This window comes from Eschrichtius robustus, chromosome 1 (genome assembly GCF_028021215.1).
Source record: "Eschrichtius robustus isolate mEscRob2 chromosome 1, mEscRob2.pri, whole genome shotgun sequence".
Taxonomy (NCBI): Eukaryota; Metazoa; Chordata; class Mammalia; order Artiodactyla; family Eschrichtiidae; genus Eschrichtius; species Eschrichtius robustus.
In genome coordinates this window covers 89,148,947-89,172,029 of record NC_090824.1, presented here as the reverse complement: position 1 = coordinate 89,172,029, position 23,083 = coordinate 89,148,947, and the positions used below count along the sequence as shown (strand labels likewise).

General features: G+C 48.8%; 1 protein-coding gene across 3 annotated transcripts in view; it reads right to left on the bottom strand.

Moving 5' to 3' along the window:
* MAPKBP1 (mitogen-activated protein kinase binding protein 1) overlaps positions 1 to 23,083 on the bottom strand; it is a 52,302-nt gene that overhangs the window by 14,401 nt on the left and 14,818 nt on the right. For all 3 annotated transcript variants that reach the window (XM_068549825.1, XM_068549833.1, XM_068549830.1), the window contains 6 exons: positions 13,947 to 14,038; positions 2,221 to 2,283; positions 1,938 to 1,995; positions 1,026 to 1,196; positions 504 to 641; positions 64 to 246 (listed from right to left, as the gene is read on the bottom strand). In XM_068549825.1, the coding sequence (XP_068405926.1) occupies positions 64 to 246; positions 504 to 641; positions 1,026 to 1,196; positions 1,938 to 1,995; positions 2,221 to 2,283; positions 13,947 to 14,038 (705 nt within the window). The remainder of the gene's footprint in view (positions 1 to 63; positions 247 to 503; positions 642 to 1,025; positions 1,197 to 1,937; positions 1,996 to 2,220; positions 2,284 to 13,946; positions 14,039 to 23,083) is intronic.

Sequence of the window (23,083 nt, the reverse complement as noted above, 5' to 3'; positions counted from 1 at the left end):
CTCCCCTGAGCTGAGACGCGGGCAGCCCCCACCCACCCCACCCACCGGGACAGAGGTACTTACTCTCAGCTCCACCCACTTATCCAAGAGCCTCCGATCACTGAACTCGCACAGCAGCCCTGAGGACGTGATGCAGAAGGTGCTGTCCGCCTTCCTGCCTCGGCCACAGGCCACGTCGGTGAACAGGTTGTTCCGCAGCTCCCCCAGCAGCCCGGAGCGGCCCAGCAGGGGCACGGTGGCATTCACCTGTGGAGACGCGACACTGTCGCCCACCCATCCGCCCCGGGGGCCGCCCTGGAAACCAGGCCCTGGGGAGTGGGAGGAAGGAGGCGCAGCAAGGCTCCCTTGCCCTCTGAGACTACCCCTCGGCCCAGACAGCATCTGGCTCATCCAGAACTTCTGGATGGCTGTTGAGAAAGCAGAGGGGCCCAAAGGGAGCAGTCTCCTGGGGTGGGCTGAGTAGACCCTGGCCCTGGGGGCTACTTCCAGCCTGAGCACCTCACCTTTGAGGTCTTACTGTCATCAAGGTACCAGAATTTGATGTGCCGGTTGCCAGCAGTGACGAAGTAGCTACAATCTTCAGAGAAGGACACGGCGGTGACCCGACTGGACACCTTATTGGAGGCTACCACAATGTTTTTCTGGAAGGAAAGCCAAAGGAAGAATCGCAGTTCTGCCTCTCGGAGCTAAGACGGAAGAGGCTCAGAGGATGAAGGAGGGTTAGATAGGATTTGTACTTTAAAAAATGTCTCTTTCCAGGATTTACTGGTCAGAAAAAGAGGGGAGGAAGGAGAATCCTTTTCCAGAGGCGTTGAAGAGATTCATTGCCTCTGGAGGTCCTCGGAGGCACAAAGCTAGCCTCTTTCTACCAACACGCTTGGCTACACAGTTGCTCTTTTCTGCTTCAGGTCATTTTCTAGAATAAAACTGAGATCAGCAGGGTGGAATGAAGGGGTTCGTTCAGGTCCCCAACTGGCCCTTGGACCCCCATGAGGCTGCGAGGCCGGCCCACCCGGCCCACTCACCTTCCAGGCCCAGACGTTGACGATCATGTCATGCTGGTAGCCCACAGAGACAATGTACTTGGCACTAGGGGAGAAGGCCACACAAGCCACACCATACTTATGCTCCTGCAGCTCCGCCACCTGGCTATGCTCGGCCGCGTCCCAAACCCGCACGGCAGGCATGTGCCCGCTCTGCAGGGAGGCAAGAACTGGAAGTGAGGGACAGAGGCACACAGCCTCCCCTAGCCTTTCAGGGTGGGGCCTACCTCTCCAGCTACTGGGCACAGTCTCTCTAATGAGCCCCTGGCCCAAAGCAGAGTGCTACACAGGGCAAAGGTGTAGAGGAAACATGATAAATATCTCAGGACAACAACGATTATCAGAGAGAAGACACCCCCAGATTTGGTTCAGTATCTCCGGGTGAGGGTCTGCGCCTCTGTGTTTGTTCAAAGCTCCTAGAGGGATCCTGATGGGCAGCCAGGGTTGAGAACCACCACCACCCACGCCTATGCCTCCCCATAAGAGACTGAGAAGGGAGAGGTGTCCCTCATGAGCCCAGCAGGGGGCCCCCAGGCACAAGGAATATCTTACAGCAGTGGTTTTCAAAGTGTGCTTCCCAAACCAGCAGAATCAGCATGATCTGGGAACTTGCTAGAAATGCAAATTTTGGGGTCCCCCCTCCCAAACCTATAGAACCAGAAACTCTGGGGGCAGGCCCAGCAATGTGCACTTTAACAAGCCCTCCAGCTGATTCTGATGCCCACTACGGCTTCAGAACCACTGTTTTAAGGTGCAGCCAAAACCGGGATTTGGCATCCGTTCAGGAAGCCAGAGTGGCAGCAGCCCTAACCAGGCCCAGGACTGTAGCTCTCTGCTGAGGCCAGGCCACCCACCACCGTCTTCAGAGTACTGCAGCCTCCTTTCCACACTCACCTCTCCAGTGACCAAGTACTTGCCATCAGGAGAGAAGGCAAGGGCAGTGATGGTCTTCCTGCAAGAAATGAGGCAGGCTCAAAGGGGCACTGGCAGCCCGGCCTAAGCCCGGCTCCCTCACAGTCCCCTCAAAAGGCAAGACCAGCAGACACCAGTGGCACATGTGGCATTTCCCTAGCTGGCCCTGGGGCCCAGTCCCAGTCCCCAGAGCCACAGAGACCTCAGACAGTGCCCTTCTCACAGACCCCAGGGGATGCTCCCTGGGGGCCCAGACCCCATTTACCTGGAACTGTTGAGGATGTGGTGCTGTTTGTGTTTCCGGGGATTGAACAGCACGACCACACACCTGGGGAGATGAGTGAGACAACTGACTTCAGCACCAAACCACAGCTCCCCCAGGAGCTCCAGGCCCCCAGGCCAGGGAGCTGGGGCGAGCCAGCTCAAGGGGGCTCCACTTGCCACTGAGGGCAACTGACTGTTTTCTTCTGGCAATTTGCTCTTCCCACTTCCTTTCCCACCCACAAGGGCCCATCTCTGCAGCCTCGTGAGGGTGAAAGGCCTCTCTGCAAGCCTAACCCCACCAGGTCCCTAAGCACCAGCGCCATCTCTGCCACAAAAGGCAGCAGGGACCCAGGCCTTCCCACAATCCGTGCGCAGCCCAGGAAGGGGGGCAGGAGGGAAGAACTCACGTGCTTTGGGCAAAGCAGGCCACAGGTATACATACAGCCAGTGTGACGTGGAGCCACACGTGTGTCAAGTATTTGAGCTCCAAGGAGTGAGGCCTCTCACGTGTGTGCCCACCTGTGTACTTGGCAGAAGCCAACCCACCCCCAGCCCACACACACACCCTCTACGCGTCAGGTGATGGAGCAGGTGGGAGGCAGGGGACCAGAACCGCTCGGAGGCTCGGTACTACTGGCGGGAGGGGCAGAGAGAGCCTGAGAGGGCCTGGGGAAGCCCAGCCCTGAGAACCCCTGGCCCCGAGGAACCTGAGACGGACCCTCCAGACTGTCGGAAGACAATGGGAGAAGGCTGGGAGCACCCTCTGCAGCCAGAAGGTGAGGCTGGATGGGATCAGGCTCAGACTGACCTTCCAGAGGCAGCTCCAGAGGGGAGGCCAGGTGCTAGGACTTGGGGGCAAGAAGCGGGCAGCTATGGCCAGCAGTGTTCTCCCTCAGGCTCCCCGGCTATCAGCATGCCTGCGCCCACAGCCCTTCTGCCTCATCGCTTCATCAGAACTGTAACTAGTTGACAGGCGCAAACGTGGAGCCTGCTACACCAGGTAAGGGGATGGGGAGAGAAGGACGAGAGGGCTACGTCCTCCAGACTCAGCCTGGTTTAGTGGGAAGGCACTGCAGACCCCACATCCGAAACCCACCGCTTGCCAGAAACTTGAAACGAAGGCAGGTACAAGCCGCTAGTGAGGGCTCAGCATCTCAGGCTCAATAAACCACTTCCATATGCAAACGCCACAGGTAATCACTGGGGACACTGGGATCTCGGAGGGACACCAGCTCTGCCCAGAACTGCCAGGCTGACGGACAGCCTTGGAATTCCTGAGTCACATCATCTTTTCCTCTAATCCCCTCCCCCAAATCCCTCCTCACTGTTTTCTTTCTTCTTCTCTCTCCATCTCCTAATCTTTGTTTCCTTTTCCTCATTCCTTTCTCCTTCTCTCTTTATACCAACTTCCAGTCTCCCACTTCCCTTCTAGAATGCCACGTCAGGAGGGTTTTTAAAGATATGACCCAAATCAGGTGGCTTTGGAAACTCTGTGCCCCATCACTCTCCCTCCCCCATCCCCAAAACACACACACACAAGCACACTTGTCCAGCTTCTGTGAGGGGCAGTCCAGGATACAGGGGGCCTACTTCCTCCAAAACAGGTAAGATTCATAAAACCTTAGAGTCGGAAGGAAGGATGGAAGGAATTAAACGCACTGTGCTAGGTGACTTTAAAGATCACCTGGTCCAACCCTCCAAAATTTTGAGGTGAGGAAACCTAGGCTCCTATAAAGAGCAGAGCCAGGACTCATAGCTCTTCCAGCGTCCAGGCCTCTTTACATCAAACACGCGCAACTCTGATCTGTGTCACCCCTTGCTGAACATCCCTGGGGGGCTTCTAAGACCCAACCCCTTAAGTACCATGAAGGCCCTGGGTGGTGCGGCCCCTGCCCACCCTCCAGCCTCACCCTGCACCATGCTCCAACCACATCCTTTCACTCCCTTTAACTTGCTGTGCTCCTCCGACTCCAGGCCTTTGCTAGAGTGCCTTCCCTTGTCCAGAGCATTCTTCTCTCCCTTTTCCAACTAGTTAACACATAGTCCTCTTTCAGATCTCAGGTCAGATGGCCTCAGTGTTTGCTCTCACAACACAGTTGTATCAATCTTTTGTGACATTTATCACAACTGCAATTTTACAATTTTTAAATTTTAAAATGTATTTTATTGAAGTGTACTTGATTTACAGTGTTGTGTTTAATTTCTGCTGTACAGTAAAATGACTCATTATACATATATATACATTCTCTTTCATATTCTTTTCCATTATGGTTTATCACAGGACGTTGAATATAGTTCCCTGTGCTATACAGTAGGATATTTATTGTTGACTCCCACCCCCACCAGACTGTGTCTTCCATGATGGTGGGAACTGAGCCTGGTTTTGCTCACTGTTTTGTCTCCTGTGCCTAGCAGAGTCTGGCCCATCACAGTTGTTCAAGAACCGTTTATTGAATGGAGGAATGCCTCCCTTGGTCCACTAGCTTGGTCTACTGGGGTATCCGTAGGCCCAGCTCTCCTCCCTACTGCATGCCCCACCTGTCTTCTATGGAAGGCGGCACCGAGGATCTCCAAATCCTCAGAGGCAGTGTGGGACAGTGGGGACACTGTGAGCTTTGGAGTCAGAGACCAGGGTTTGAGTCCTTGTTCTGCCATGTACAGCTTTGTGACCCTGGGTAAGTCACAAGCCTATTTCATTATCTGTTAAAAAGGAGCCACTAGATGGAGTTAGAGTCTGTCATACAGAGTGAAGTAAGTCAGAAAGAGAAAAACAAATACAGTATGCTAACACATATATATGGAATCTAAGGAGAAAAAAAAAAAAAAAAAAGGTCATGAAGAACCTAGTGGCAAGACGGGAATAAAGACACAGACCTTGGACTTCCCTGGTGGCACAGTGGTTGAGAATCCTCCTGCCAACGCAGGGGACGTGGGTTCGAGCCCTGGTCCGGGGGGAGCCCACATGCGGCGGAGCAACTAAGCCCGTGCGCCACTACTGAGCCTGCGTTCTAGGGTCTGTGAGCCACAACTACTGAGCTCACACGCCACAGCTACTGAAGCCCACGTGCCTAGAGCCCGTGCTCTGCAACAAGAGAAGCCACTGCAATGAGAAGCCCGTGCACCACAACAAAGTAGCCCCCGCTCGACACAACTAGAGAAAGCCTGTGCGCAGCAACGAAGACCCAACACAGCCAACAATAAATAAATAAATTTATTTAAAAAAAAAAAAGACACAGACCTACTAGAGAATGGACTTGGGGATATGGGGAGGGGGAAGGGTAAGATATGACAGGGTGAGAGAGTGGCATGGGCATATTTACACTACCAAATGTAAAATAGATAGCTAGTGGGAAGCAGCCGCATAGCACAGGGAGATCAGCTCGGTGCTTTGTGACCACCTAGAGGGGTGGGATAGGGAGGGTGGGAGGGAGGCAGACGCAAGAGGGAAGAGATATGGGAACATGTGTATATGTATAACTGATTCACTTTGTTATAAAGCAGAAACTAACACACCATTGTAAAGCAATTATACTCCAATAAAGATGTTAAAAAACAAGGAGCCACTAGGATCAAGCTCTCAGGACTTCTGTGAAGATCAAATAATTTTTTTTGGACACACAGTGGGAGCCAAACAAACGGCGAATCTTACGATTACTCCCCCTGGAGCACGGACAGGAAGCCAAAAGGGGCTCCTGGCAGTGGGAACAAGGTGCTCAGGGACTGCGTCAGGTTTTTCCTTCAGAAAAACGGAGGTGAGTCCTGTTAGGGTCTGAGTAATGATAAAAACTCTCAAGGAGGCTTCCTTTAAAGTTCTGGGAAGGCAGCCAAGGAAGGAGAGCTGGGTGAAGCCTGGGGAAAGAAACTATCTACATCTTCATCCACTTAGGAGATGATAAGCTTGGAAGGTAGCAAGGAGGGGATGGGGGAAATGCCGAGGGAGAAACTACCTCAAGTGACTAGGACAGCAGCACAGAAGCACAGAAAGAGAATGGAAGTGACACCTCCTGGCTAAGTTCAAAAGCACCACGCGAGAGTTTCAATGAACTCTAAGCACGAAGGCCTTCACTTCCTTTCATAACCGGTCTACTGCTCTTCACACAGTGGGCCCAATAATAAGAGTTACCATTTATCCAGCACTTTCTGTGTAGCAGGCACTCTGCTAAGCACCTTAGAGGTCTGGTCTTGGCTAATCCTTACGACAAGCTTGTGATGCTGGTACAGAATCAGCCTCACTTCAGTGTGGAGAAACGAGTTCAGAGGTCTTATTCAAGGCCTCTCAGCTAAAGCAAAACAGAGCCAGGATTCCAGAAGGTGTGCTCTCAGAAAAGCAGAGTGGAGTGAGTGGGAGAAAGGAGAGAAAACTGAAGCTGAAAAGGAGAGACAAACACAGAAAGCACACTGACCTAACGCACAGAGCACCAGGGCAGGAGCCTCTGAGAAGAGGCAGAGAAGACTGGGGCGCTTGGAGGGAAAAAGGATTCTGGCTACAGAATCTTTGGAAATCATAACAGGGCACATGAAAATTATATCAGTTATAGTTCAAGGTTCATAGATCTAGATATTTAGATTTTAATATTTTATTCAGTGTGTGAAAAATGATAACCCCCAGGCCTGCCACCATCATGCAAAGCCCACCAAGTTTTCGGGAGAGCTGACGTTTTCTTGCTATCTGTGCCGCCCGGCTAAGGCGGCCCTCTGCAGGCTCATCCTCTCTGGTGATGGCCTCCAGTCTGAATGGTGCTGGGTTACCTAGCTTTCGGATCAGCTCCAGATAAACCACAGCAGAGGGGTTCAGCTCAGAGCTGATCTGACTTGAAATGAACTGATGCAGATTCCGACAGCCACATTCCAAATCCAGAAAAAGTAGGTGATGAGGGTTCCTTTAAACCCGAAGCAGCATGGTGGCCTTTCAAGGGCGGCTGAGAACACTCCCCAAGTCACCGCACATGAATTCTGAGTCTTGCTGGCCCATAGCATCCTCTGTTTCCTGTCTCCCCTAGGTTGGACTCCATGGCGGAAGAAGGAGGGAGAGCAGCAGGTGTGTGTAAAAAGACAATGCAGACAGAGGATGACTAGCTTTGAGGCAACCTCTCCCTTCTCTAACACCTCCCAACCCCCACCCCCAGTGTAGCCTGGAAATTCTCATGTGTGGCATGGGAGAGGTAAACAGAGGAGGGAAACACACACAGGTAGGCCAAGCTGAAATTTTTACTTCTAATTATTCAAATTTGGAAACCTTCCAACACAGAGAAAGAGGAAAAAAGAGACCAACCCTCGGTCACAGCTCCACTTGTGAGGACAATAATGCAGATGGTGAAGACAGAACTTGGCAAAGACCTCCAAGGGCCCCCTGTGCCCAGCTTGCTGAGGTCCTCCCAAGAGAAGAGACCTCAAAAACACTGATGTGGGAGCCTCGTCAGTCTTCTCTGACCTTTGAGCAAGTTTCTCAGTCTGCTAGGGAGGGAAGGGTGGGGTGCAGTTTGCGTCAATCTTTGGCCCTTGGTCTCCACATCCCTTGACCCTGGCCAGCACAGCAGGCAGTCACTGGCACGTGCCCTTGCAGCAGTACTGGCTGCAATCCTCCACATGACAGGGCTGGGCGGGCCCAACCGGCTGAGTCCCGTAATTCAGAACCCCAGGGTACAGGTACAGGGACTCTGCTCACTCTCATAGGGAAGCATGAGGCCTCAGTCTCTCGGGGCCTCAGCCCCGGAGTCATGTGGTGGAGCACCCGTACCAGGTGCTGGGCCCACTGCCCAGGAACTTCTCTGAACCAGGAAGGGCCAAGCCCTCGACAGCCCCCATCCCTGGACAGGTCCAGGCCTGCTTTCATCACCAAGAGCCCAACATTCCCACAGGATCCACCTCCTGTGACTCTCCATCCTCCAGAAGGCAGAAGCAAATGAACCCTGGGATGAGCAAAGAATGCAGAAACACACACAGGGAGCAGGACACAGAAGGTCTGAGCAGGGACCCTGCACCTTAGAATTTCCTCTTTCAGACCAAGAAAAATCAGAAGGTGACTCACAGAGGCACACCAAAGGTCCTTCAAGCCTTGCTCATACATCACCCTGTACGCCTACTTAACATTATAACCCCACACCCCCACATTCTCTATCCCCTTTCACTGCTTCTTGCTTATACTTTCTCCAAAGCACATATCAATCTATAATATTCCATATAATTTACTTTGGGGGAGGGGAGATGATCTATATTCATCACTAAGACTGCCAGCTCTGTGACAGTAGTGTTTGTTTATTTTGTTTACTGTTACATCCCAAAGGCCTAGAAAATTGGCACTCAATACATATTTGTGAATAAATCTTTAAATCATTAGCTACCAGATCTCAAAGCCCTAACTCCCAAGGAACCTCCTGAGTAGCAGGCCCCACGGCAGGTCCACAGTTCTGTCCAACCTTAGACTTCTAGGACTCACTGATGCTCGAGGACACTGTGATGATAGAAAGAATAAGAAAACTGGGGTCAGGCAGACCTGTCTGCTAACGTACTGTGTGATCTTGGGCATATTCCTTAACTTCTCTGAACCTCAGTTTCCTCATCTATAAAGCAGGAATAATAGTATCTATGCCTCAGAATTGTTGTGAGAACTGAAAAAAATAATATGCAAAGTAACCAGCAGGGTGCTCCTAGCCATCTTCTTGAAGGGTTCTCTGGGGCACCAATAACAAGGAAAGGGCTATCGAGGGGTTCAGCAGTTGCAACAGGAACCCCAACTACGGTATCCCATATAGGACTTGCAGGATACTAGTGACTCATTAGGGTCCTCCTCCAGGTGTGGAATTACCAACTGTCCCTCCAGATTCACTCCCAAAGGGGAAATCTTACAGCTTTAGTTATTCTAAGAGATAATGAGTCTAGGATGTTTCCTAGGGCATCCTTGGTTGTGGTCCTCTTCAGGACCCACATGGAACCCAATGCCTTCCAAATAAGTAACCCTCTTAGGCCAGCCCATGAGACCCACTGGCATCTCTGTTTCTGGGATGCTCTATGAAACACACACACCCCTCCCCCCCATCAAAGGCATGAGAAAAAACTTGGCAGTAATAACCCAGTGAATAACGTGGTCACTGGTGTAGAGCTACCAGTACACCCCTCTCTGTCCAGAGGACTCTAAACATATTCCCTTCTGGGACAAGAGGTGGATGTCTGTGAGCTGCAAGACTCACAAGCCAGGTCCAAAAGCAGTGTCTGAGCCCCCTTTCTCTCACTCACTATGGTCTAGCCACCATGGCTGCTGTTTAGCTACTCAAACAAGTGAATTGATTCCTCCTTTCTTTGGGACCTTTGTAGTTGAGGTCTCCTCCACCTGGAAGTGCAGATCTTCACACATAGATTCCTCTTTGTCACTCAGACACCAGCTCAAATGTTACCTCCCACTGAGCCCTGACCAGCCAGTCTTAAAGTAGCCCCACCCCATCCCGCTCCCAGGTATTCACTTACTCTCCTTTTCCATCACCCCGGTTTACTTCTTCAGAACACTTACCACTCTCTGATATCACCTTGCTCATTTATTTGTTCACATGCTTACTGTCTGCTTGCCCCTCCTTAAACCCCACAGAGGCAGTGACACTGTCTTATTCACTGCTGTATATATAGAATCTGCGGCTGGAACAGTGCCTGGTCCAAAGTATATTTTCAACAGGTAGCTGCTGAACAAATGAATGACTATATCGATGAACAAGCTGTCTTGGGAAGAACTACAGGGCCCCACTTTTAGGTGTGAGATCTGTAGGGAAAGCAGGAGAAAAGGCACTGAGGGGACTGGTGCCTGTGAGTGCCCTTGCATGTGATTCACAGCCATCAGGGCACCAAGTGCAAGCATCCTCTTCCCTTAGGTCCACCGGGCCTCTCCACCACTCCACGTACTCCCCAGCAACCCCCCCACCCCCCACCCACAGTGCTTACCACAGAGAGGAAGAAGGGAGCTGTATGCTCCTTCAGCTCAGATGTCACTAGAACACAGTCCAGGAGGAGACTCTGTGCTTTCACGTGCAGTCCAAAGCTTTGGAGCTGGATCTCAGCATAAATTCCAATATGCGCTGAGTAAATGGAGGGCCTTCTCAGGAGAGCTGGGTTTCCCCTCCTCCTCCCTGCTTAAACCACCAAGAGGTCTCCTCTTGGCTGCTGCATAGGGCACCTCTCACACCAGTAGCTGCTCTGCACAGAGGCTCTGCACTCAGGCCAGGCCCTGCACCCTGGCATTAGGGGTCAAGAGAAACCCATTCTCCAAACTGACTGACTCCACAGTGGCAACAGGGGCTGTGCTGGGCTCTAAAGGCCCTGAACCCGCTACCGAGCCAGCCAGAGAAGGGGCCCAAGTCAATTATGGGTGTTCAACTAAACTGAGTGTCTCAAAGCTATCTGGGGACCAGCTTGGCCTCCTGGGGCAGTGGGCTTAAAATGTGACAGGTGAGGGTGGGCTTCCTGTGGGAAAGCAACAGCAAAGGGAGAGCTCTGGAGAAGAAATGCAGGGGGTGCTAAAACCGAGGGGTCTCTACCCAGAGACTTCAACCCACCTCTGCCTGACACACATCCTCCTCCACCCCACCCTCCCTGAGCTGTTTCATTTCCTTTCAGAAAACTTTGTTTTGGTTTGATATTTGCCTCTAGGCCTCTGGGAGAATATTCTGAGCTTTGTTTCTCTTCTTGTTTCTAGGATACCTGAACTGCTCCTAGAGCAACAAGCGAAGAAGGAACTAGAGAGTGGAGGATGGGCGGTGGGGTTGGGATCACCAGATAGGAAGAGAAAGAAGACAGAGGGGAGGGAAAGAGCCTGCTTCGCTCACACAGACTTTGGTGGCCCCCAGATACCGCAGAAGCACATCAGGGAGCTCTAGCACAGAGCAAAACTAAAACACCCAGAAAAGGGCCATTTGCAAAGAGAGAACTCCAAGTTCTAGGAAATCAAAAGGTCAGGAAGTGGATCAGGGCACTGCCCAGGGCTGGCCCAAGCCAAACACACTCAGGAAACCTACTAGAGGTGACAGCAGGGAAGCTTCCGTACACCACCTGGAAGGATAATGACCCCCAAGGCACAAACGTCAGGCTGGGACCTGCCCCAAAACAGAAGCACACACCCTTAAAGGCGCCAGGCCTGGGGTCTGGGGCGGATGGGGAAGAGAGGGACCAGGGCTCCACACTCCCCAGAGCAGGGACACAGGACTCAGCATGCACAGAGCAGCAGCCCAGGCCTTTCCGGCCCGTCCCACATCCAGCCCCAGTCCCACCTCCAACAAGAAGGAACCTGGCTTTCCCGGGCCGAGGCAGGCATGAGTGGAATTCCCCGGAGGCAGACTGCACAGGGTATCCAGCAATAGAGATCATTCATCAACTTGCTTCTGGAGGGGGAGAAGGAGGCCAGCTCAGCCTCTGCAGGGTAAAGTCAGTGCAGCTCCCACAGTCCCCTACCACAGACGTCAAATGCCAAAGGGCCACTCAGAAGAGACAGACCCCAGAACCTAGGGGCAGAAGGGTCCCTGGCATAGACTGAGCTGCCCATAAATTGGCTCCTCTCATTCGAAGAGCAGGTAAACAGCTTAGGGGAAAGCAGCTTTTAAAAATAAGCAGCAAGTCTGGTCTCCCTCCACCTCGTGCCATTTTAGAGTAAGAGCTCTGCAGTCAGACTTCTTGGGTTGGAGTCCCAATACAGACACGTGCTAGCTGTGTGACCTAGAGCAAACTGCTTACCCTCTTTGAATCTTAGTTTCCCTCCTCTAAAATATGGGATGAAAACAGCTCCAACCTCACAGGGTTGCTCTGAGTATTAAATAAAATAATTCCTGTAAAGTGCTTAACAAAGTGCCTGACACAGAAAACGTTCTTGATAAAGGTAGGGATGATAAAACTAAAAAGAAATCATATATCTGATACAAAAACTACAGGAGTTGCTGTGAAAATCACACTAGGGAACTCGGCATTCCCAAGTTGATGGTGGGGAAAGAGGCAGAGCAGTGGCCTTCCCATTTTCACGTCCCTGTGCCCAGCAGCAAGGAACAGGGAACCAGAGAGAACAGAGAGAGAGAGAGAGAACCAGAAGCAGGACAAGCCCCAAGCCTCCAAAAGAAACACTTCTGCAGAAGCTTCAAGCAACTATGGTTGGGGGTTTCTCATCAGTAGGAGCAGAGGAGTGAAAAGGCTGCAAGGGAAAGAAGAACACCAGCGCTGGAACCCTTCCTCTCTTCCATGGCACTGACACCTCTTAACGTGATAAGAGTAGTCAAATGTTCTGAGAAGCATTATTCATAACAGCCAAAAAGTGGAAACAACCCGAATGCCCATCAACTGATTAACAGAGAATATGTGGTATATCCATACAATGGAATGTTACTCGGTCATAAAAAGGAATGAAGTACTGATACCCAGTACGACATATATGAACCTTAAAAACACTATGCTAAGTGAAAAAAGCCACTCACAAAAAATATGATTCCATTTATATAAAATGTTCAGAACAGGCAAATATATAGAGACAGAAAATAGATTAGTGGCTGCCTAAAAGCTGGCAGCCTTGGGGGGAAACAGAGAGTGACTGTTAATGGGTGTAGGGTTTCCTTTTGGGGTGATGAAAATGTTCTAAAATTGATCGTAGTGATGGCTGCACAACTCTGTGGATACACTAAAAACCACTGAATTGTACATATTACAGTATTGCTTCTTTTTTTTTTATGTTTTGGTTTTTTGGCCATGAGGCACGTGGGATCTTAGCTCCCCGACCAGGGATCAAACCCGTACCCCCTGCATTGGTAGGCGAAGTCTTAACCACTGGACCACCAGGGAAGTCCCTGAATTGTGCATATTAAATGGGTGAATTGTATGGTATGTGACTTACATCTCAATAAAGCTGTTTTTAAAAACAAATAAAAGGTAGATATTAAAGATATTGAAGATGGTGTTGGAAGCTGTGTGCATATATACAATGGAATATTACATAGCCATTAAAAAGAATGAAATAATGCCATTTGCAGCGATGGACCTAGAGATTATTATACTAAGTGAAGTAAGTCAGACAGAGAAAGACAAATATCATATGACATGACTTATACGTGGACTCTAAAAAACGATACAAATGAACTTGTTTACAAAGCAGAAACAGACTCACAGACTTAGAAAACCAACTTACGGTTACCAAAGGGGAGAAGTGGGGGAGGAACAGATTAGGAGGTTGGGATTAACATACGCACACTACTATATATAAAATAGATAATCAACAAGGACCTACTGTATAGCACAGGGAACTCTACTCAATACACTGTAATAACTTGTATGGGGAAAGAATCTGAAAAAGAATAGATATATGTATAACTAAATCACTTTGCTGTACACCTGAAACTAACACAACATTGTAAATCGACTATATTCCAATATAAAATAATTTTTTTTTTAATTTTAAAAAATAAAATAAAAATAAAAATGACTAAAAGGTAGATATTAAAGATATTGAAGATGGTGTTGGGAGCTGTGTGAATACAAAGTGTGAATCTGTATGCGTGGGTGGGTGTGGGTGGCCAAAAAAGCAGGACAGGATGGCAACAAAGACAACAGTCAACAAAGAGCCTTTATGTGGCCCCGTATCTCATTTAGAAAAATGGCACCAAAACATTAACCTGGATGTATCTCCCAGAAGATACCAGAAAACCCCTGCCCACTCCAACTGGTTTAGCATAGCTATAAACTTCCATGCAATAAGACCACTTCCAAGACACTTACCCAGCTGGGTAGGCAACTAAACCCGATCGGGGGTCACAGGCAAGTCCTCTGCCTCCGGACACTGTTATTCCAAGCACCTTCTCCAAGGTCACCTGTTGGAGCAAGACAGAGAAGTGTTATATTATGGATGGAGTGGGGTTGGGAAGGAGGAGTTGAAGGTAGCCGGGACCTTCTTCCACGCTGACTGTTTCCTGATGGCCCTGTCTTCTGACTTATCCAGGTCCTGATCTGGCCATAGGCCCCCTGATCACATGGGAAAAAGCCAGTGTACATCGCCAGCTTTTAACAGTGATCAAACTGCTAGGCCCATGGAAAAGAAAATGAAGTGGTTAAAACTCAGCTCATGGCCACAGAGGGACAAGAACTCTCCCAATCCAGGAAGGCTCCATTTACAAGATAAAGTCTTGGGTCCCCAGACTGGCCTCTTGGGTCTATGCGACTCAGGAGAGGTCACTGATCTTCGTACCTTGGCAGGCATGAAACAAAGGCCACTCTGATCTCCAAGAGCCAGAAGAATGTTAGGTATCAATTAGGTGACTCATAATATCCCTGATCTGTGCATTCCATCACACTCTTCCCCTCCATCAGATGTCTGCCAGTTCAAACAGACTCCAAGCCTAGGAGGCAGAGACATGGCTTAATGCCGTGTTTTGTAAAGCACAGACGCTCAGAGTACTCTAATTATTATTAAGCCACAACTCCCACAGAGATGAAAGGGAAACATACGTAAAGTGCTCAGAGATTCTGAGAGGACATGGCCAAGGGAGACATTCACCATCACTCTCTTCATCACTCTTGTTACCCCACACTGTGTGCAGGCCCTGGGACACACCGGACTAACCTCAAATTAGTTCCCTGATCTTTCTGCTAGATGATCCCATGTAAGATTCAGACTGCCCTGTAACCTCATCACTCCCTCACCCACTGCTATAAAACGTCTTGCATGTCACTCCAGGTCGAGTCTCCTCTAGCACTGTCCGGACTCCCTGTGCTGGCCCTCCTCAGGGATGTCCTCGGTCCTCGTTGGCTCAGACAGAGGGGCTTCTGAATGCAGAATGGCCATGTAAACAGGCTAGAGTGTACTCTGCTAAGAGAGTCTTGGGGGCCTTAAGAGGGCGATGTGAACCAGAAACCCTTCAGGGGTGTTCATATCAGCGGCACTGTGGTCTGCTCCTAGCCCAGGCCAGTATCTAGAGAGGGGAAGCCCAGAGTCAATTACGGTAGTTTTAGGATCTCTCCTTCTCTCTTACTCTCCCAACTGGAGAATTCCAAGTGCTCCTAGAGGGCCTGTTTAAATTCTTATCTCCAAGGACCATTTTAGTTTGAATTAGGTTGGAAAGAAATGCCCTGAGGTGGCCAGAGACCAAAATAAGTCCCCTGGGATGTTGTAGTTAAAGCTATTACCCTGGAAGGTCCCCAAGAGTCTTCTGTGCTTCTTGGGGACGTGGACCAGGAATTCCAACATGTGTCTACTCACTGACAAGAGGCAGTTTAGTTCGAGGGCACCACACCTACCCACAACCACCTGGCAAGCACCAAACGTGCCAGCTACCCTTGGGCCTTTCTGAGGCACTAAACCTAGCGGGGGCTAAACTAACTTTAGCCTTACTCTATACATTCTTGATATTCTGCCCTAATTTATGCCTCTTTCCTCACTTTTTCTCAGCTTAATGACCCCCTCCCCCTTCTCCGGCACCCAGTCACCTTTCTGAAAGGGCTGAGCACTGCACACTAACTGGAGAGCACAAAATAACCCTGGGGAAGTCCGGGAGATACTCAGTTCAGGGCACCACACCCTATCCTGGCACTGTGCCTCTGGCTATCCCCGAGGGAGGGGTACTCAGGAACATTCCTGCTGTACCAACTGCCTACTGCAGAGAAGAGAGAAAGAGGAGCCTGAGGCCAGCATTACTCACATAGATGAGAAAGGTCACCAAAGCAAGCACTGAGCTAAAAGGCCAACTCAACTCCTATTCTCTTCAAGCTAATCTGATTCCAGGCAAATCCTTTGGATTCATATTTGCATCAATCCCTCCCTTATGCTTCAGCTTTGGTCCCAAAGAATCAGACTAGTCTGTGGGTTCTCAGCTTGCCTTCTCTCTGACAGGAATTTGGGTAGGTGTTTTGTGGGTAGATGATCCAGTTCCACAGAGAATTAATTCTGGAACTAGCTTGGAGTTTTCAACAGCAATCTAAAGCAGGAAGGAGATGTGAGTTACTCAGACCCGAAAGACCAGTGTTTATCAAACGTTTTTGACCACAACCCCATCGTAAGAGACACATTTTATATCTTGATCCAGTATAAACATACATGCTCATAAAACTGAAATAAAAGTTTCACAGACAAATACATACTCTCATTGCATGTGATAAACTCCAATTTCTATTATATTCTATTTCATTAAAAAAATAATTCTGATCATGGCCCACTTTATTGACTTCATGACCTACAAGTGGCCTGGAAGCTGCAGTTTGAGAAACCCTGCTAAGGACCATCTCTCCCCGCTGGGCATGGGATTCATCTCTGGTCCCTGGCATCTTTGTGTTGTGTCACTTTCCTCCTAGGACTCTCCACAGTGGAGCAGACATCCGGGCTAGGAAACCCCATGGAGAGGAGTTTGCCTGGGCTCAAAACTTGGATGATTTTCAAAGGATTTACGGTTTTTGGCTTCCTCTGGATTTCTGAGCAGCTATCCAAGGGAAAAAAAGGCAGTTTCCTTTGACTCTGTGGAGGGGGAAGAGCAGGGGAAAAACATTCAGGGGCATCAGCTGGGTTTTATTTTATGTTCTAACTCAAACCAGCTTCCTGTTTGCAGGGAGGTTTGGGGCTGAGCTCCACTTTCAAAGGATCTGAGGGTCCAGAGCTCCTGCAAGGCCTCCAATGTCTAGGCTTGTCCTGCAAGGCTCCTGCACGATGGACTTTATAAACTGACTCTCTCCCTTTCATAACCCTCTCCATATTCCTTCTTTCCAAAAAGGTGGTACAGCCTCCATCTACCCTAAGAAATGGATACAAACCTGGACACCCCCTTGCAAACCCACCCCGGGCTAAAAGTGCCCAAGTTCAAGTAGTGGTGTGCTGTAGCTGGCTCACGCTGGCTCAGGAGAGCTGACTGTGCACCTCTTTTCCCAGCTCCACATTCAACGAGAGCACATTGGTAGCTTGAAATCACCATGGCGGGAGCACTTTCGCCATGAAATCAGACAACGTTACAAATCAGGGCCCTTCTTCCCCCTCAGAGAGCATGTAAACATTTACCAATGCACCGCTAAGCTCAAGCAACTTTTATCTCTCCCTCGGACTATGGCTGTAACTCCCATGTGTTCCCGCTGCTTCAGGCCTTGTTTCCTATAGTCTTTTCTTTTTCTTAACATGGCAGGCCACAGTGATTCTTTCAAGAAATATAGAAGATCATGTCATTATGCTGCTCAAAAGTCTCCAATGGCTCCCCATCCAGATTCTTCACCCCGGTTTAGAAGGCCGTAAGTCACCTGGCCTCTGGCTGCCTCTCTGACCTCGTTTCCTACACTTCTCCCTCACTTACCTCCACCTCAACCACTCTGGCGCCTGAAGCACCTCAAGTAGATTCTAGCCTCAGGTCCTCTGCATATGCTTTTTATTCCTTCCACTAAAACTCCCTTGCCTCAACTACTCACACAGCTAATTCACTCAGGTCTTTGCTCAACGGTCTTCTCCACAGGGAAGGCTTTCCAGACTGGCTTTACTGCTATCACTCTATACCCAACTTATCCTGCTTTATTCTTCTTCATTATACTTAGAGTCAGATAGTGACCCAACATTGATTATATCTTTGTCCACATACTTACTGTCTATCTCCTCTACCAGAATATGAGCTCCTCGAGGGCAAGGCCTAAGTTGTTACCCCTCACTGATGCATCCCTAGCACTTTAAACAGTGCCTGGCACAAAATGGGCACTTGATAAATATTTGATGAATAAATGAATGCATGGCAGAGGCTTCAGGAACAGTGAAAGGACAGAGATGGGAAGCACAAGAAAACTGGGGTATTTCAGGCCAGTAAAGTTGCTCTCCACAAAGTATCTAAAACTGGTTGTGTGGGAGTTCCCTGGCGGCTCAGTGGTTAGGACTCTTAGGTCCAGAGGTTAGGCGTTTTCACTGCCGTGGCCCCGGTTCAATCCCTGGTCAGGAAACGAAGACCCCTCAAGCCATGTGGCCAAAAATAATAATAATAAAATGAAATAAAACTGGTTGTGACAGAAAGACCACATCCAGATGAGGACAAGCATAAAGGGAGGTTAATGGTACAGGTAACATTTTGTTTCTTAAGCTGACGGTGGGCACACAATGGTTCACTCTATTATTCCACATGTCTTTACTGTATGTCTTAAATATTGCACAGTAAATGTTTAAAAGAGAGTAAAAATATGGTCCAGGATGTGGTGTGGAGCTCAGCACCTCGTGAGCAACATCCTTCTATAGTTCACATCCCTGACTTCTCTTTATCCTAAAGCCAGTTCGTTGACACTCGTTGACCCAGCAATGTGAGGGGAAGGGGTACAGAGAGCTCAAGAATCTGTGTTTTTATTTGATTTAGGTTTCTCACTTAAGAGCTTATAAGGCTGCACATGTTTATGATGCTCTGACACGCTGCTTCCAGCAGAAGTCTTCAAGGACCACTGCACACATCCCTTCTCCTGACTGCTAAGTGTGGCAGCAGGAGATGAGATAGGGCTCCCTCAGCCTGGGTCCCTGAGTAACTCTGATGAATGGAGCGCCCGCACTGACCCACACTGCAACAAAAGTGTGAGCAAGAAATAAACTATCCGTTAAGTCATGGAGTTGTTGAGGTGATTTGTTACCACAGCATGACCTAGCCCAGCAATTTTCACACTTTTTGGTCTCTTACACTCTTTGGTTTCTTAACACTGTTAGAATTTATCAAGGACCTCAAAGAGCTTTCATTTATACAAGTTATATCTATCAATATTTACTATGTTAGAAATTACAATGGAAATACTTAAATAAATTTAATTCATTCAAAACTAAGAATAAACCCATTACATGTTAACACTTTTATTAAAAGTAACTCTAGTTTCCAAAACAAAACCAAACAAATTTAGTGAGAAGAGTGGCACTGTTTAACATTTTCGCAAATCTCTTTAATGTCTGGCTTAACAGAAAACGGCTGGATTCTCATAACTGCATCTGCATTCAATCTGTTGTGATATGTTATTCTAGGTGAAGATAAAAAAAAAGTTGGCCTCATTTGGATATGTAATTGGAAAAGAGGGGATCGCAGAGATCACCTAAAAGGGTTTTGGGGACCCCAGGGATTTTGTGACTACACCTTGGCAACCAATAACCTAGCCTCTCCTGTATTCTACAGCATCTCTCTTCATAAGGAAGCAAGCCCACTAGTATGAGAGTTCTGGCCTCAAGCATCATTTGAGGAAAATGAGGCAGGGAAGAGGCCCTGTAAGAAAATAGCTGTCCTCAAAGTCAGGGATGGGGCCCCAAGTTCTGACAGGAACTTCAGTTCCAAATCCTCATGGCCCAAATGCCAATGAAATATAGTCCAAAAGACACATCAGTCCAGGTAAATGATTCTGGCTGGTGAGTTGGGACACAACTGCTACAGGCAGCTGGCAGCCTGATACATCCACAGTTCTAGGAACATCATGCACAATGAAAACTCAGAATTAAGAAGAGGGTACCCACTTTGTACTCTGCAGTGATCTCCTCCACATCTGCGACACAGCCTAGAAGCAGGGAGAATACTCGAGTTGTGACCCAGCCTTTCCTTGGACAGGTGGAGAGTGTTGAGATGGGGGAAAGCCTACACCAACCTGAAAGAGAGTGTCATCTTTCCCCAGAAGCAAGGCTGCAGGAGGGCAGAATTACTACAGACGCACTGCAAAGGAAGGCTTGAATACCCACCCCTCCCAACATGCACTAGGCAGGGCAGTACTGTATCCTCCTAAGAGAAAGAAGGAAAGCAAAATCATCCCTCACTGTAATGAGATAAAGGGATAACTTCATAATAGCCTATTCCCAAGAGAGAAGGAAAGAATAAAGCCAACTGTTTAAGAGCTCTTCTGGCTCTCATTAAAGTAGATGGAAAAAACAGGTGGCTCAGAGGCGACAGACGGGACTACTCATTTATACTAGATAGAACAGTATTTTCCAACACGCAGATTGCAGCCTATTAATGGGATTTGAAATTGATTTAATAGGTTATGAATAACTAAAATAGAACAAAAAATAGATCTCATGGCATGTAGTAATGGTAAGTACTGAATGTGGAACTTTATTTCAGGGGTGGGTGTGTGTGCGTGTGTGTGCCCTGGGTCACAATGTAAAGTGTATTCCTTAATGTGAGTTGTTCTCAAAAATGTTTGAAAGTCACTGGGATGCTATGGGGGTCCTCAAAATCCATTAGGGAAGATGAATGACATACTACAAAGTAATCCAGTACGTGATGAGGGTCATAAGAAAGATATAAAGTGCTCAAAAAGGAGGAAGAGAGATGATTTCTGAACAGGATCAGGAAAGGGAAACAATGAAGCTTTCCTGGAAGACTAGATGGAATGTGGCCTGGTCCTTGCAGTGAGGATAGGATTTTGACAGATGGAAATACAGAGAAAGGAATTCTCAGTAGAAGAAGTTGCATGAATGAGTTCGACACAAGGAAACAACAGAGTAGGTGAGCAACAGTGAAAGCAAGGATCTTTTGTAGGAGACTTAGGTCAGGAGAGGTAGACTATAACCAGACCGGGAAGGGCCTTGATTGCCAAACTAAGTGGGGTCAACTGGAGGCTCTGGGAAGCCACTGAAGGGTTTCAAATCAGGGACACAATCAAAGCTACGTTTGGTGATGATGTATAAAAGACACATAGCACAGGCAGGGAGCCCAATTAGGAGGCTATTACAACAGTTCAGGTGAGAGGTAATAAGGATCTAGACCAGCATGAAGATAGTGAGAGTAGAAAAGAAATAATGACAAAGAAAAAAGTGACAAAGCAAACAGAATTGGCAAGACGGGGCACTGTACAACTCTGGAGGAAAAAGACAGAAGACTCAAATTTTGAACTTCAGAGATAGGGAACAAGGTGGTGCTATGAAAAGAAATGCTGCCATGATCAGAAAGAGGAGCTGGGTCTGGACAAAGGGGGTAAGGATGGGAACCGACGATGTCGGTTTTAGACATGTTGAATCTAAGGCGCTTCAGGAATATTTAGTAGGAACCACAGAACATTCAACTTAGCAACATACACATGGAATTGATGCTTGGGAGAGAGGTGAGAACTAGAAATAGATATTTAAGAATTATTCATGGGGGCTTCCCTGGTGGCACAGTGGTTAACAATCCGCCTGCCAATGCAGGGGACACGGGTTTGAGCCCTGGTCCGGGAAGATCCCACATGCCGCGGAGCAACTAAGCCAGGGCGCCACCACTACTGAGCCTGCGCTCTAGAGCCCATGAGCCACAACTGCTGAGCCCACGTGCCACGACTACTGAAGCCCGCGCGCCTAGAGCCCATGCTCTGCAACAAGAGAAGCCGCAGCAATGAGAAGCCCACGCACCACAACGAAGAGCAGCCCCCGCTCTCCGCAACTAGAGAAAAGCCCGAGTGCAGCAAATGAATACCCAACACAGCCAAAAATAAAATAAATAATAAAATAAATAAATTCTTAAAAATCTATGGAAAGAAAAAGAATTATTCACAGAACTTCCCTGGTGGTCCAGTGGTTAAGAGTCCGCCTTCCAATGCAGGGGACATGGGTTCAATCCCTGGTTGGGGAACTAAGACCCCACATGCCGTGGGGCAACTAAGCCTGCGTGCCACAACTACTGAGCCTGCGCACCACAACCTGAGAGCCTGCGTGCCACAACGACAGAGCCCATGTGCTCTGGAGCCCATGCACCATAACTAGGGAGCCCGCGTGCCGCAACTAGGGAGCCCGCACACTCGGAAGCCTGCGCGCCACAATGAAAGATCCCGCATGCCGCAAAAAGACCTGATGCAGCCAAAACAATAATAATAATAAAAATAAATCAAATATTTTTTTAAAAAAAGAATTATTCACATGGAGGTGAAAACCACCACTGAAAGTACAATGAGGCAGGAGAAGACAGAGGGAAGAGAGAGTGAGGCTGAGGACAGAAATGGGGCTGTAGCTATTTTTAGAGTATGGAGAAGACGAGGGCTCAGGCAGTTAGAAAGGGAGAAGGAGAACCAGGAAGCCAGTGAAGGGGAGAGTTCCCAGAAGGATGGGGTAGTCAATGTAAGTGCTAAAAAGAAGTGAAGAAGCAAGAAATGGACTCTCCAGAGTCCAAAGCCATCTGCAACATAGCACAGGGTCCCCAGCAGTCCCAACCCCCTAAACACATGATCTCAGGAACTCTAAGCAAGGCCTTCTAAACTCTTCTGGTATCTCTCTCTCCAGTCCCTAGATCTGACCAGCCCACAAGCTAGAGGAGAGGCACCAGCCAATGAGAGATCCAGTGGGTGGAGCCAAGACAACAGCACTGCTAGAGAAGGGTTTCTTGTTGAGCCCACAGCATACACGATTCGAATCTGTTCTTGCTTTCTTAGTGCGAGGGACTACTACAGGGAGTCTGCAGTGGCAAGAAAGCAGCTGCTCCCTCGAGACAGAAAACTAAGGGGCCAGAGCCACAAAAGGCCAGGGTCATCTAGGATTTAGCTGACCTCAAACTGGTAAAGAAATCCCAGCAACTGTGAGGAAGCTGATCTCTGTTTTGGTTGCCGTGTTTTGTTGCCACCAATTTCTTTCTTCCCCCTTCTCCCCTTCTCTACTTCTTAATCCCACTCAATACAAGTTATAAATACCTGAGTTATAAGTCATTCCAGCCAAACTATGGGCTTGCTATTTCTATAAACAAGCATGTCACAGACCTGTCCGAGGCAGAGCCCTCTCTGCCTTTCCCTCCCTTCCTGCAGGTTAAGAATAACTATTCCTGTCTCTTGCCCACACACTACACTCTAATCTCACAAAGCAGATTCTCCACCAGATTCTGAGAATTGCCACTTATGCAAAAGCCACAGAGGAAGCCAAGGCCAGGAGGCTTTGTGCAGAGACTTAGCCAGCTGGGCAAAGACCCAGTGACCAGCCCTGGGAGGGGGAAGGGGGA